General features: G+C 40.4%; 1 protein-coding gene across 1 annotated transcript; it reads left to right on the top strand.

Moving 5' to 3' along the window:
• The first annotated feature begins 325 nt into the window (after nucleotides 1-325).
• Nucleotides 326-2,930, top strand: LOC149394889 (uncharacterized). The gene is made up of 3 exons (XM_089614143.1): nucleotides 326-1,148; nucleotides 1,535-1,760; nucleotides 2,507-2,930. Exons 1-3 carry the CDS (start codon nucleotides 326-328, stop codon nucleotides 2,928-2,930), a joined length of 1,473 nt encoding a protein of 490 aa, XP_089470269.1.
• Nucleotides 2,931-15,513: the final 12,583 nt, after the last annotated feature.

Raw genomic sequence — 15,513 nt, 5'->3', positions numbered from 1 at the left:
AGTGTTGCACTTGCGTGAAATTTTGGAAGAATCTTTTTGCCATGTTGTCTAAGACTTCGAGATACACTTCTTATACATGAATAGGGTTTGATTGAAGGACTATGGCCAAGGGTAGAGAACCTAGTTCTGGTGGAGGAGCAGAGACACGCCCAGCTGAGCGAGATCGTGTTGAACGACTCGCTGCAATTGTTGAGAGGTTTCTGGAGCGAGATATGAGACGTACGACTGAGACGCGAGAACCTCCACCGAGACCTGATGCCCTGGAGACAGGTGGGGAAAGTTCCAAAGGCTGAATCCTCCAACGTTTGAAGGGGATGCGGACCCGATGGCGGCTGAAAATTGGATTCGAACTGCGGAAAGAATGTTTGATTATGCAAGCATTCCCAATAAGGCCAAGGTCTCATGCGCCGTCTTTTATTTGAGGGATAATGCGGGCTATTGGTGGGATACGATGATCCGGGTGCACGACTTTACCACCATGACATGGAACGCATTCAAAGAGTTGTTCGAGACTAAGTATGTCACTAAAGCGGCTCTAGCAACCAAGAAAAATGAGTTCATGAATCTGAAGCAGTGCGACATGTCAGTCGATGAATATGTGCGAAAGTTTGAGGAGTTGTCTCGCTTTGAGCCTCACATGGTCTGCACTGAAGAATTGAAGGTTGAGCACTTCGTGGAAGGGCTGAGGTCAGAGATTTTTAGAGAAGTCAACATTAGTGAGACTGAAGGTATGACTTACTCTTTAGTTGTTCTGAGGGCTTCGAAGGCTGAAATATCATTGAATAAAATCGAAGAAGAGAAAAAAGAAAATGAGGCAAAGAGGAGGGCGGCAAAAGAAAAGGAAGCACTGGAGAAAGGAAATCGATCGGGTTTTAAGCCAAACTACTCGCAGAATAGAGGGGGCCAACACCTTGGAATACTGGTACTAAGAAACGAAACCAAGAGGTTCAAGCTCAAGGGCGAGGGCAGAATCAAGGCAGATGGAAGACAAAGCACTTCAAGGGCAATAATCAAGGCCAGTCATTCACCCCTACAAACCCGAAACCCAAATGTCCAAAGTGCGGAAAGTATCATGTTGGAGTTTGCATGGATGAGCGTACTACAATTGTGGAAAGATGGAACATTTTGCAAGGGACTGCACCGCCAGAGTCTTTGCAATCAATCAAGAGGAAGCTGATGTGAATCCTTCTGTTGGTCAGGTAAGATGCTAATATGTGGCATCCTTGCATATAAATTACTTGACTCTGGATCTTCACATTCATTCATATCAGTGAAGTGTGCTAGGAAGTTAGGAAACCCCTTAGATAAATTATATATGCGCTATAGTGTCTCGACCCCATCAGGAGAGTTGCTTAACTCGAACGAAGTTCTTCAGAACTATTTTGTTATAGCAGATGGGAGAGAGTTATATGCGAATTTGGTCATGCTAAACATGCATGACTATGATGTGATCATAGGAATGGATTGGTTATCTAAATACTATGCCTCTATAGATTGTAGAAAATAGATAGTGACGTTTAATCCACCCAATCAGGAAGATGCCTCTCGTTTATCGGGCACAGTAATAAATTGAGGATGCCTCTCATCTCAGCAATGAAGGTGCGTAGGCTGTTGGATAAGGGATGTGTTGGATTCCTAGCTAGTGTGGTAGACGCTGAAGCTAAACCACAGGTTAATCCAACGGATGTTCCTGTTGTTAGAGATTTCTTGGATGTTTTTCTTGAGGAGTTGCCAGGATTACCTCCGGACCGAGCAATCGAGTTCGTTGTCGACTTGATTCCTAGAACTGCTCCTATATCCAAAACTATGTACCGGATGGCACCAGTAGAGTTAAAGGAACTCAAGGTTTAGTTACAAGAGCTGCTAGACAAAGGCTTTATTCGTCCTAGGTTTTCTCCGTGGAGAGCTTTAGTCTTTTTCGTTAAGAAGAAAGACAGAATGATGCGGTTATGCATCGACTATAGGGAACTCAATAAGGTCACCATTAAGAACAAGTACCCACTACCAAGGATCGACGATTTGTTCGATCAGTTGCAAGGAGCTGTATTATTTTCGTAGATTGATTTGAGGAGTGGCTATCATCAGCTGAAGATCAAGGCAGAAGATGTCCCGAAAACGGCATTCAGGACAAGATATGGGCACTACGAGTTCTTAATTATGTCATTCGGATTGACGAATGCCCCTGCTGCCTTTATGGATCTGATGAACCGAGTCTTCAAGGAGTTCTTGGACAGGATTGTCATAGTCTTCATTGATGATATCCTTATATATTCTCGCACTAAAGAAGAACACTCATAACATTTGAATCTTGTTTTGGAAAGATTGAGAGAGAATCAGCTCTATGCAAAGTTCATTAAATGCGAATTTTGGATTGAGCATGTAGCGTTTCTTGGGCATGTGGTCTCAAAGGAAGGGATTTCTTTGGATCCCTCTAAAGTCGAAGCAGTGAGCAAGTGGCTTCAACCCAAAAACGCTACCAAAATTCGTAGTTTCTTGCGTCTCGCAGGTTACTATCGAAGATTCTACAAGTATTTGTGAAGTTATCTGCACCTCTTACACGTTTGACTCTCAGGAACATAAAGTTTCAGTGGTCTGAAGTTTGTAAGAAGAGCTTTGAAGAGCTAAAGCAACGGTTAGTATCAGCACCCATACTTACTATTCCGATACCATCGCAAATATTTGTGATATACACGGATGCTTCTAAGTGTGGATTGGGGTGTGTGTTGATGCAAGAAGGCAAAGTCATCGCTTATGCTTCGCGTCAACTCAAGGTGTATGAGCAGAACTACCCAACTCACGACTTGGAATCAGCAGCAGTGGTGTCTACTTTAAAGCTCTGGAGGCACTATCTCTATGGTGAGAAGTATGAAATTTACACCGACCACAAAAGTTTGAAGTACTTTTTCACGCAAAAGGAGTTGGACATGTGACAAAGGCGATGGCTGGAATTGGTAAAGGACTACGATTATGTGATTAACTATCACCCTAGAAAAGCAAATGTCGTAGCCGATGCGTTGAGTAGAAGAATGACAGGAGAGGTTGCGGCCTTAATTGTAACTCAAAAGCCATTAATGATGGATATGCAGCGGCTTGAGTTGGAACTCATACATGAAGGGAATGTTGCAAGACTAATGGCTATGTCTTTGCAATCTACGTTGCTAGAAAGAATTAAGCAGCGACAATTTTCGGATCCTTATTCGGAGAAGATTCGCACTGAAGTGGATGCTCAGAAAAGAGTGGATTTCCAAGTGTCCTTGGATGTGGTAATAAGGTTCCACACAAAGCTTTGTGTTCCAGAGGACGACGAATTGAAGAAGGTGATTCTTACCGAAGCTCATATCCCGCCATATTCTATTCATCCGGGTATGACAAAGATGTATAAGGATTTGAAGGTGGATTATTGGTGGTCTGGAATGAAAATGATGTGGTGAAATTTGTCGAGCAATGCCTAACTTATCAGCGAATAAAGGCGGAACATCAACGACCTGCCGGAACCTTGCAACCACTAAAGATTCCTCAGTGGAAGTGGGAGGAAATCACTATGGATTTCGTGGTTGGACTTCCGAAAACCAGGGAAAGACACGATGTTATATGGGTTATTGTTGATCGACTCACAAAGTCAGTGCATTTTCTTCCTGTTCGGACAACGTACACGATGGATAAGTACGCTGAGTTGTACATCAAGGGGATAGTAAGGCTCCATGGCGTGCCATCATCCATTATATCGGACCGAGATTCTCGATTTACCTCGATGTTTTGGAAGAGTCTTCATAGAGCTTTGGGAACAAAGTTATCTTTTAGTACAACTTTCATCCACAGACGGACGGGAAGTCAGAGAGGACTATCCAGACCATGGAAGATATGTTGAGAGCATGCGTGATGGACTTCCAGAAGTCGTGGAATACATACCTACCTCTGGTAGAGTTTGCGTACAATAACAGCTACCATTCAACGATCAGCATGGCGCCGTATGAGGCTTTGTGTGGAAGGAAGTGCAGATCTCCAGTCCATTGTAATGAAGATGGAGAACAAAGGTTTCTTGGACCTGAGCTTGTGCAGAAGACCAATGAGGCTGTTGAAAGGATTCAAAGTAGAATGTTAACAGCTCAAAGTCGTCAAAAGAGTTATGCTGACAAACAGCGACGAAAACTCGAGTTCAATGTCGGAGACAAGGTATGTCTCAAAGTCCCACCCACGAAAAGGTATTATGAGATTTGGGAAAAGGGGAAAATTGAGCCCAAGATTCATAGGTCCATTTGAGATTCTGGAAAAGGGTTGGAAAAGTTGCATACCTGTTAGCACTTCTTCCAAATCTATCAGGTGGTCATAACGTGTTTCACGTTTTCATGCTAAAGAAGTATGTGTCAGACGTTTCTCACGTGCTGGAAGAGGAACCAGTTGATCTACAAGTGGATTTGAGTTACGAAGAACTCCGGTCGAAATCCTTGATAAGAAGGAGAAGACGCAAAGGAATAAGATGATTCAGCTCGTGAAAGTGCTTTGGAGAAATCATTCAAATGATGAAGCTATTTGGGAACGAGATGATGAGATGAAGCTCAAGTATCTAAGTCTATTTGAAGAATGAAATATCGAGGATGAAATTTTTATAAGGAAGGAAAGATGTAAGATATCGACTTTTAGTGCTTGAGCTTTGAAAATTTTTAGTGCTTGAGCGTTGAAAATTTTTAGTGCTTGAGAATCACAGGAATAATATTAAGGAATTTCTCGAAGGAACAAGAAAACAATGGAGAATGAAAAATTAAGAATATTAAGGTTGATAAGGTTTTAGAATATTTTCACGAATTTAAGAAGGATTGTGAAGGTGAAAATAAATTCTAACGATCTAAATTAATTTCTACGTTAAAGGGATTCAAAAGAAAATTATGGACTAATTTTCTTGTTATACTTTCCATCTCTCGAGAAAAGAATAAAATTAAAAGGGTTTATGTGCAACAAGGATTAAATAATGTGAATGGATGAGATTGATAGAAAACAAAGAAAAATGGGTTAAATTATTGTTGTCGGTCGTTTTCGGAAAACTCAAAATGCCGAGAAGACGCGCCGCTCAAAGGGCGGATGGTCAGGCCGGAGGTCCTGAAGAGTGGCAAGCCTTCCTTCACGAGTCGCTAGCAAGCCTCGTGCCGAAACTTTCAGCTCCTCGAGTCGAGTCACTCCCCTCGAATCGAGCCTCGCCCCTCGAGTCGAGTCACTCTACCCGAGTCAAGCCTCACTCCTCGAGTCGAGTCGTTCTCCTCGAGTCGAGCTTCGCTCCTCAAGTCGAGTCGTTCTCCTCGAGTCGAGCCTCGCTCCTCAAGTCAAGTCATTCTCCTTGAGTCGAGCCTCGCTCTTCGAGTCGAGTCGTTCTCCTCGAGTCGAGTCGCCCTCCACGAGTAGAGACTTTCATATTTCACGCGACTAGCATGATATCCGGATCTCCGACGGCCCAACGGGCCAAATAAAACAAAGATCGTAAAGGCCTACTAAAATCCAGTAAGTCGCGCGCCGCGCCTGGCTGGACTCACGCTGCACTCCTCCTCTTGGCTGGGCGCGCGCCCCCAGTCCCACATGGACGAGAAATGAGCCTCTTAAGGCCCTCCAACTACTATAAATACCCCCTCTCATTAAGGGGGAAGCAATCATATTCATTCATATTGATTCGCTCGAATTCTCGCTCTCTTTTGCTTCTCTTGATGCCATCTCTGGCCTGAAGCGCTTTCTAGGAGTTTCTCTCGTTCTCAGAGGTTTCGAAGTACTCTCGGGGACTCTCGGACGTCACTCCCTCTGATCGAACGCCGAGACTAGTGCCCAGGCACGCTCCTAGGGTTTTCCCTTGAAAATCCCCTACACGTCTAGCACACTAGATGCGTCCGCGATTTCCGACAGAAAATCGCCTACGCATCCTACGCGTCCCACGAGGTTTTGAGACGTCGCCGAGGACTCCTCCACGCTCGGTCTCCTTCGTCGAGAATTCCCCCCAGGCTCCGCGCCTCACTCTGCGTTACATATGTCCTGAACTACGTTCTGACCTGATCCCACACACGGGTACGTAGGCAGCCTACACCAAAAAGGCACGGTCACTCCTCCTCCTTACCCCTTCTCTCCTCTGAGAAGCGTGTTGATTGGAGAAAACCCAGCTCGAGACTTTCGAGTTCACACCTTTGGCTTGGGTGAAGCCACATGGTCCGGCCTTGGGTCGAACCGCCCGAAGCCTTTAATCGTTGTTCATTTTCGTGCGACAACAATTGTGAATAAGAGGATAAGCTTTATCCTTGCCACATCATCAATGTATTAGAGACTTACCTCGAATTAGGTGGGTTGCAGAAGGCTCGGGGCAGCGGGTTCGGGACGGCGAGGACACTGTCCGAGGAATGGCGGAGCTGCCGCGCAAGCGTTGACGAGGCGAGGCCAGACCAAGCCGAGAGTAGGCCGGAAAAGAAAGGCCTTCCGGCTTTGGCTCGAAGGATATTTGTTCAGCGTGTAGCGAGTCGAGAAATTCCAGAGTCTCGACTCGAATTTATTACGAACCGAGTTCAACTATAAATTCAACTATAAACGAATTTATTATGAAGTATTATGTTATTATTATACTCGTTGATTATCTAATTAATTATTTATTATCCTTATTTTAATTAATGTAGTAAAACCGAGTTCAACTATAAATTCAACTCTTTTGAATCGAAAAAGAATATCAATGCGAAATATTTTAATTATGCAAGAAATGAAAGAAAGGTTCGAATATGAACCAAGGGTTCCATTATTTCGTAAACGTTTTATTAAATCGAACCCAATATCTATTTACAATATGGTTGAACATTTAAAAAAACGACTTAGTTTATTTTAAATGAAGAAGTTTTTTACGTTTTATTTATGATCTCAATAATTATAACTTGTCAATAAAAAGAGAGACAAGTCCAAAAAGGGTTTTTTTTCAAAGCTTATTTGAGAATGAGTTTCGAAATTCAATGTCTTTTTCAAAATCCGGAACTAACGGCCTATGTTTTGTTTATGGGTCATGTGAAGTTTAAGATGTTTTGAAGGTATTGCTTGAGTTAGTTTCGAATGACTCACATTAACTAGCAATTGTTAGCCAGTGTTTCTTTTCATGCTCGATTCTTTAGTTTCGACTCTCGGGAATCTATTCTAAAACTATGGGCCTTGCCCAGTTATAAAGAATAGATGGTCGAATGATATAAGTTGTTCTTAAGTATGTTTCCTATGTTTCTGTTTGGATTCGAATGTTTTATATGTTGTTATTCGAGACGTTAGGAGTAGCGCAACTAGGAGGACATTTTGAATACGTTTGTAGTGGGCTTTCTTTTAGTAAGAATTTGTGAGTTAGTATGTCGATGGACGAGATACTAAGTACGCTCGATGTTTGATCTTTCTCTTCTATAGATAAGTCCAGATTGCTACAAGGATAGCAGCGAGCATACGGAAATTACGTGGACGGAGTTACGTGAAGTAAAGAAAGGACTCTTTTGTTTGGAAGAGAAGGATTCAGGATTCGAAAGAATCGTATCCATGTAAGTAGAAACATTCCAACTATATCACAAAAACAATGTGTTGTGTGTGTGTTGCTTATGTCCTTGCATTTACATGAAATAGTATGTGATAATTGCATTTATTGCATTTGCATTCATGTGCATCTCATCTAAAAAGGAGAAAAGAGTTTTTACGAGAAACGAGGTTTTTCGAAAGAAGGACGTGTGTTGTGGGTCGTCCATGAATGATTGGCTAACTCCTAGGATCGGGGAGTTAGTTGTAGTTTCGTTAGATAGGATCGGTCTCGCGAGTCGTCAGGTCATATGTATGGTGTTGGGCACCTTATGACCTCGAAGAGCAGACCATATGTAGTACTGGGTACCTTAAGGTCACGTCGGGCCATATGTATAGTGTTGGGCACCTTATGGTTGCGACCTCCGGGTTGCATGTATAGTGATGGGCACCTTACAACTGCGGCGTTAGTCATACATGTATGCAAGAGAGACCTGAGTGAACTTCTTACAACACACACCTTGCGCGCAATTAAGAAGAGATTTAAAAAGAAGAAAAGATGAGAAAAACTTGCTTGAGTTTTGAGGTGAAAATCATATCATATGCATTGTTTCTGCTTACTGGGCGTTAGCTCATTCGTTTTTGTGATACAGGTGAGGGATATGAATAAAAGATGTATATACGGTAGCGGGTTGACTAGGAGCGCCTCCACGTAGACGAGACTTCGTATATGGGCGATGTTGACCTGAAAGGCTTTCTTTTGATAATGTTTTATGAATTTTTTGTGTTTTGCGAAGTCTGTCTAAGACCTAGAGGTCAAGTAGATTGTTTCTTTCACTATGTTGTTTATGCATGTAGACTTTAAGTCAATACGATGAGGTTGTGTATAGATACGAAAGGTTTTTCATGACGTCGGGTCGTTTATGTTTAAAAAAAATATGTAAGGTTTCATATAAAATAAATGACTCGTCGGGGTGTGACAATGTCAATTTTGATTAGTGGAAAATATGAGGTCAGTTTTTGGTAAATGTCAATTTTGATTAGTTGAAAATATGATTTCAGTCGATATATAACCCTATAAACATGACAAAATTGTACGTAGCCAACTTTTTGTTAGTTATAAATAAAGAGCTATGCATTTTTATTAACATGATCAAATTTACGTAAATAATCAAATTTACGTAATACACAAAAGAGTATGCATGAAATGATCGAATCGTTCATATAATGATACATCATTCGAAAGGCTATTTATCTAAAATTAACATAAAATTGATTATTTAGCAGTTCATAATTTTTTAACGCTTTTGGTACTTAAAATTTTTGTAAAAGAACATCAAAAATATTGATTTTAACCTCATCAACAAGTTTACTTATATGTGATCCATCTACTTTTTCTTTTATTAAAAAAGTAGAAACAAAAGTGTTGAGAATTGTGTAGTCGTTTTGATTTGTGTAAGATCCATCCAATAAATTGTAGCCATTATATTAATATAAAAATAAATAATAAAAAAATACTCACAAAACACTATTCAATAAATAGTGTTATGTGATTTTTTATTTTTTTAAAGAATAAATAAAAGATTGAATAATAAGCATAAATAATTTTCATTCATATCTATTTTTTTTTAACGAAACAAAAAAAATATCTTCAAATTGTTTTTAATATATTGTTTTCTAACCTATATTGCTTCTATAAAATCATCCGAGCAATGAGCAATCATACATTTTTAGTGTACGTAAAGCCTTGTAATGAGCAAGTCGAGTCAAATATATGCACTAAAACAGCCTACCACCAATAATTTGCACAAAGTAAAAATGACTGATTCATTAGTGGACTGTCGTCATCAATCCACCATCTCGTGTTCCGCCAATGTGTGTAATTGATATGACAACTCATTTATTTTTGTTCGACCCTTGACGATTTCGGTTGCACAACTTTCAAAGAATTAATACTGATAAAATATATATATATATATATATATATATATATATACCTTGACGATTTCGGTCGCACAACTTTCAAAGAATTAATACTGATAAAATATATATATATATATATATATATATATATATATATATATATATTATTATGGAAGTTGGAATTTGTAGAAAGGATTCGAATTACAGTTTTAGATTATGGATATCTAAAATCTCCGAGTATCAGATTTCGGAATCCATGTGCTATTTGGACACGAATTTATCTTCTTTCCCCCCTACATAGGTTTTTAATGAAGGAAAACATATCAAAATTTCAACTCATATATTATCGAAGTTAATGATGGATATATATTAGGATCGGAATTTTATAACACCGAACAACCATAAAACATCGAATATAATTTGTTTAAACTGTATAAAATGTGAGGAACGATCAGGAACATAAATTAAGTTCCAAATACCGACGAGCATAACCGTGAATAACGGAGAAGTTCTCGGCATAACAAATACCAGTCAAATAAAGCTTACTATAGTCACGTAATCACCAGTAACCAACAAACGGTTATCCAGACGGTTATTTAACACAATTAAAATAGTTATTTGATAACTGCTAGAACTTGGGTTTGATCAAACCGCGTTCACACTTGACCTCCACCTATAAAAAGAAGAAGACCGGGAGAGGAAATGGGAGACTCATTTTTCGCAAACTGCACCCACGCCACACAACTTTTCATTGTTATTTTCACATTTACATTTAATCCATTTGTAACAGCCGCTTCTTGTATTTAGATTCGTCTAATATAAAAACAATCTGATCTTTACATTTAATATATTATTAAGCCTAATCGGTCTTTGTTATATAATTATCGAGACAATTGTTGTATCTATTTTTTTACATCAACAGTTTGACGCTAGAAGAAAGGGGGTTCGGCATTGAAGTTCGATGGCGAGTTCGTCGGCACCACCAAGGTTTGAAGTGGAAGGCGATCCTCAAAATGATGAGCATGAGCATATCAAACATCACAACAAGACTCTTCCATTGACTGTTAAAGAAAATAGTGGAGATATTCCCACAACCGAGTTTCCCAGAATTGTTCAAGGAGATGCAAGAGCATCTAACACAACTGGAAAATTAGACCAAGGAATTGGATGAGCAAATCAAGGCTAGGTGTGTTACGATTCGCAGCACGATTGGGACACTCAAAGATGATCGCCCCAGTCAAAGGCCGGGAAAAGAGATCGAGGACACAACATATAGGTCTAAGAAGACCAAAAGGTATGCCGGAGATAGGTATGAAAAAGAAGCGATCAATGAAGGTACTAATGGTTCTGACCACCAAACTACTCGGAAGTGAAGACAGATACTACCCGTCCGATGAAGATCCACGCCTAAGGAGGCTAAATCTAATAACACTCGGGCATCGAGATTAGAATCCGATACCAAAGAGTCAGAGAGTACAACCTAAACTAATTTCAAAAGGCTGGAACGCTGAATTGAAGAAGTTGTTCTTGGCCAAAGAAAGCAACCCAGAGGAGAAGATACCGCATCACCATTCACCTCGATGGTGTTAGAAAATGTTCCTCACAATGGCTTTAAAATGCCGAGCATTCCTCTATACGACGGAAATTCTGATCCGGGTGACCACCTCGACAATTATAAGTCCTGGATGGCATTGCAAGGAGCCAGCCCTCAGGTGATGCCAAGATTTTTCCATAACTCTAACTGGTACCGCTAAGATGTGGTATTGGGAATTGAGGCTTAATTCAATCGGTTCATGGAAATAGATGTGGGACATTTTCATGGATCAGTTGATCACAAGCATAGAGAACGTTGAAGGAAAGATTAGTGGTTATTCGAAACAAGCGATTTTGATGGACGATTTAAATTAGGATTCTAGATTGTCCAGAATTACGTCGAGGCTGCGTACCTACTCGGCATTCTGGTGGTCTTTGTGAAAGACTGGGCCCCGAGACTACAACGAATTTCTTCTGAAAGCTCAGAAGTATATAAATGTCGAAGAGGCAAGATTGGCGGCATAATCAATTAATAAGCCGAGGAGCAGGTCGGATGATGATCACAGAAATCATAAATGCTATCACTGACAAGAAGATCGACATCAAGAGGATCAGCGCAAGGATGATTGGCGCCCCTAAAGAATTTGATAAACTTATTTTTAATTAGTCAATCAGAGAAACAAAATATCCTAGCTGGGTTGCCAATCCCATTCTAGTTAAAAACCGATTGGAAAATGGCATACGTGTTTAGATTTCCCTAATCTTAATAAAACATGTCCTAAGGATAGTTTTTCGATGCCAAGAATTGACCAGCTAGTGGATTCCATAGCTGGTCATGAGTTTTTCAAGTTTCATGGATGCGTATTCGGGGAAAAATCAAATCCCAATGTATGGTTCGGCTGAAGATCATACAGTGTTCCTTACCGATCGAGGCTTATACTGTTATACAATCATGACATTTGGTCTTAAAAGTGTAGGTTTAATTCCACCTAAGATTGGTAATGTAACGATACGACTTTTTGGACCGTCTTACTTTGCTTAATTCTTTTACTTCAAAAAACGGAGACATTTTTATTTTATTTTTGTTGATGTCTAAAAATAGATTCAACATTGTCTCGATGATTGTATAACCTGTAACAAATTAAATACAAAGACCGGATTTTTTTTATACTAGACGAATCTCAATACAAGAAGTTAATTTTTCAATAAGAATCTTGTTTGTGTGTATAGAATGCCGTCCCCTTTGTCTTCTCCTTTCCTCCTTTTATATCTTCTCATCTCCGACTTTTTGCTCCGCAAAATTTTGCTAGTTCTAGTCATGTATAACTGCTTCATATTCAGCCTCGTTATTTGAAGCTTTAAATTTAAAACGTAGTGAAATTCTTACTTGAAAACCATCTTTGGTTGACAAGACAATCCCCGCGCCAGAACCCTGGATAGTTGTTGCACCATCGACATATAATTCCCAGGTGGGGGTTTCTATTGGTCGGTATGTGAATTCTGCCAAGAAGTGGCAACTGCCTGTCCTTTGATGGCCGGTCTTGGTTCATAACTGACATCGTATTGGGTGAGTTCTATCAACTATTTCATTAATCGACCTGAAGTATCCGGCTTTTGGAGCACTTGTCGAAGGGGGGAATTGGTAAGTAATTTTATTGGATGCGCCATGAAATAATGCCGAAGTTTTCGGGAAGCTGTAACTAAAGCTAAAACTAATTTTTCCAACTCCGGGTATCTTGTTTCTGCATCTTCCATGCGTCGGCTTGTGTAGTATACCGGCAATTGTACTGTTCCCTCATTCTTTAGTAGGGCCGTACTTACAGCATGCTTAGATACTGCCAGGTAAATGTCGAGTTGTTCCCATTGTTGGACTTTCACCAGTTGAGGCATCCATGCAAGATATTCTTTCAATTTTTTGAAGTCTTCGTTGCATTCTTCGGTCCATTTGAAACTTTTTGAGCCTCTGAGGCGATCAAAAAATTTAACGCTTTTATCCGTAGCTCGAGAGATAAATCTTCCCAGCGCTGTGATAGATCCAGTCAACTTTTGTACTTCTTTAATGCTTCTTGGTGGCTTCATGTCTATGAGAGCTCGGATTTTGGCCGGATTGGCTTCAATTCCCCTTTCGTTAACTATATATCCGAGAAATTTCCCTGCAGAAACACCGAACGTGCATTTTAGCGGATTAAGTTTCATACAAAAATTTCTTAAAATGTCGAATGCTTCTTTTAAGTCCGCAATATGGTTGGCTGCCTTTTCACTTTTTACTAGTAAGTCATCTATATAGGCTTCCATTGTTTTTCCCAGTTGGTCGGCAAACATTAAGTTGACTAGTCTTTGATAAGTAGCTCCTGCGTTTTTTAGACCGAATGGCATTACGGTATAACAATATAGACCTCGATCGGTTAAAAATAAAGTGTGGTCTTCATCTGGACCGTACATTGGGATTTGATTGTATCCCGAATAAGCGTCCATAAAGCTTAAAAGTTCATGTCCCGCCGTAGCGTCGACCAACTGGTCCATTCTGGGCATTGGGAATGAATCTTTCGGACATGCCTTATTTAAATCGGTGAAATGTACACAAGTTCTCTGTTTCCCGTTCAGTTTTTTAACTAGCACGGGATTGGAAAGCCAAATAGGATATTTCATTTTCTAATTGACCCATTTGAGATAAGTTTTTTAACTTCTTCTTTTAATGTTGTGTATCTATCAGCGTTCATTGGCCTCCTTCTTTTGGATCAATATTTAGTCTATGACAAGCGTGACTGGGATTTATCCCTACCATGTCTGACTGTTTCCAAGCAAACACATCTAAATTTTTTGTTAAAAGGGAGATTAGTTCAGTTTTAATACCTTTGCTTAAGAATTTTCCGATTTGTAGACTCTTCTCGCGTTGAGCACCATCTGGAATGACTGACTCCACGTCGTCGCCAGGACCGACATAATTCTTATTCGGTAAACGTGGGTCTAAGTCGTTTTTATCGGTTCGAATCATCATAACTGGATGTGCACATTTATCTTGATTATTTTTTAAATAGTCCGAATAGCAACTTCTAGCGACCTTTTGATCTCCCTTCGCCACTCCAACGCCATGCTTCGTTGGGAATTTGCAGGTTAAGAATTTTACGGATGTTACGGCACAAGTTCTTGCAAGGTTGGCCTTCCGATCACTGCGTTAAAAGCACCACCACCCAACTAGCGTTGACTGTCGCTGTATTGGCATTTTCTCCAATAGTAAGTGGAAGCCAGATTACGCCGTTTGGCATGACGGCGTCTCCGGTGAAACTGTAAAGTTGTGTTGGAGACAGAGCGAGTAGACTGGTTTTTAAACCCATCTTTTCAAAGGTATCCCCATAACAAAATGTCGACCGAGCTACCGTTATCTATTAGTATTCTGCCGAGCACATGATTTCCGATTGTTGCTTTGATTACAATCGGATCGTCGTGTGGGAACAGAACCCATTTTCCATCCTCGTCAGAAAACTTAATTTCTTCATTTTCTATATCATGTAATTTGCCTGGTCTGGCATTTGATGTGAACATTACCCAGGAGGAATATGTGTCTGTTTCTCTGATGTAGCTTTTTTGTGCCCTTCGGGACGTGCCGGCTATATATGGTCCTCCTGCTATTATGGCAATCTCGTTGTATGGTTTTTCATCTTTTTCTCCGCTTTGCCCAGGATCTTGTTTCAGTATTTTTGCAATCTTCCTCTTCTAATCAAGGCTTCTATAGCCTCCTTTAAATTGAAGCAATCGGAAGTGTTGTGACCGATATCCCGATGGAAAGCGCAATAGTTAGTGTGATCTCTTTTCGCAATGTGTTTCTTTATCCTTGCAGGCTTCGGGAATTCTTCTTGATGTTCGGTCAATGCGTAGACCTGATCAATTCCCATAGTCAGTGGCTGATAGCTACTATACTAACTCGCGAAAGGCTTGCTTGGGATTTGGTTTCAATTTGTCTTCGAGTGTCTACCATCGTCCCTGCGTTTCGTGTCAATGTTTCGATCGTGCCTTTGCCGACCATCCCGCCCGGAATGATCACCTTTGTATTCATTGTTTGTGGAGCCTTTTGACTTCCCAAACGATTTCGCAGCAAATTTGGCTTCTTCGGCATTAATATATTTTTGAGCGTTTAAGAGAAATTCGTTGTAATCTTTCGGACCTGTTTTTTGCATAGACCACCAGAACGCCGAATCAGTATACAGTCCTGATGTAATACTCGATAGTATAAATCTTCATTGAGGTCGTCCACCAAGATTGCCTGTTCGGAATAACGGTTGATGTAATCTTTCAAAGATTCATCTGACCGCTGCCGAATAGAAAATAATCGCTCCTTGGGTGTCCTTCCTGCCCGAGATCCGACGAATTGATCCATAAAGATTTCGCACATCTGTTTCCACGACCCGATTGAGTTTGGTCTTAACTTTCGATACCACTTCTTAGCGGTTCCAGAAAGTGTTATTGAAAAAGCCTAACACATTATTTGCGGACTTGCGCCTTGTAAGGCCATCCATGATTTGTATGTATCAAGGTGATCTCCTGGATCAGATCTGCCATCATAAG

This window comes from Urtica dioica, chromosome 5 (genome assembly GCF_054948205.1).
Source record: "Urtica dioica subsp. dioica isolate 48M chromosome 5, U.dioica_male_clone48M_v1_H2, whole genome shotgun sequence".
NCBI lineage: Eukaryota > Viridiplantae > Streptophyta > Magnoliopsida > Rosales > Urticaceae > Urtica > Urtica dioica.
The sequence above is the reverse complement of the archived record's forward strand: the minus strand, read 5'-3'. Positions and strand labels throughout refer to the sequence as shown.

Coding starts and splice junctions, on each gene's coding strand:
- LOC149394889 (XM_089614143.1), top strand. CDS start 326: ATGGCGGCTGAAAATTGGATTCGAACTGCGGAAAGAATGTTTGATTAT. Junction 1,149..1,534: donor CAAGGGACTGCACCGCCAGA/GTCTTTGCAATC, acceptor CCACCCAATCAG/GAAGATGCCTCTCGTTTATC. Junction 1,761..2,506: donor CCTCCGGACCGAGCAATCGA/GTTCGTTGTCGA, acceptor TGCGTCTCGCAG/GTTACTATCGAAGATTCTAC.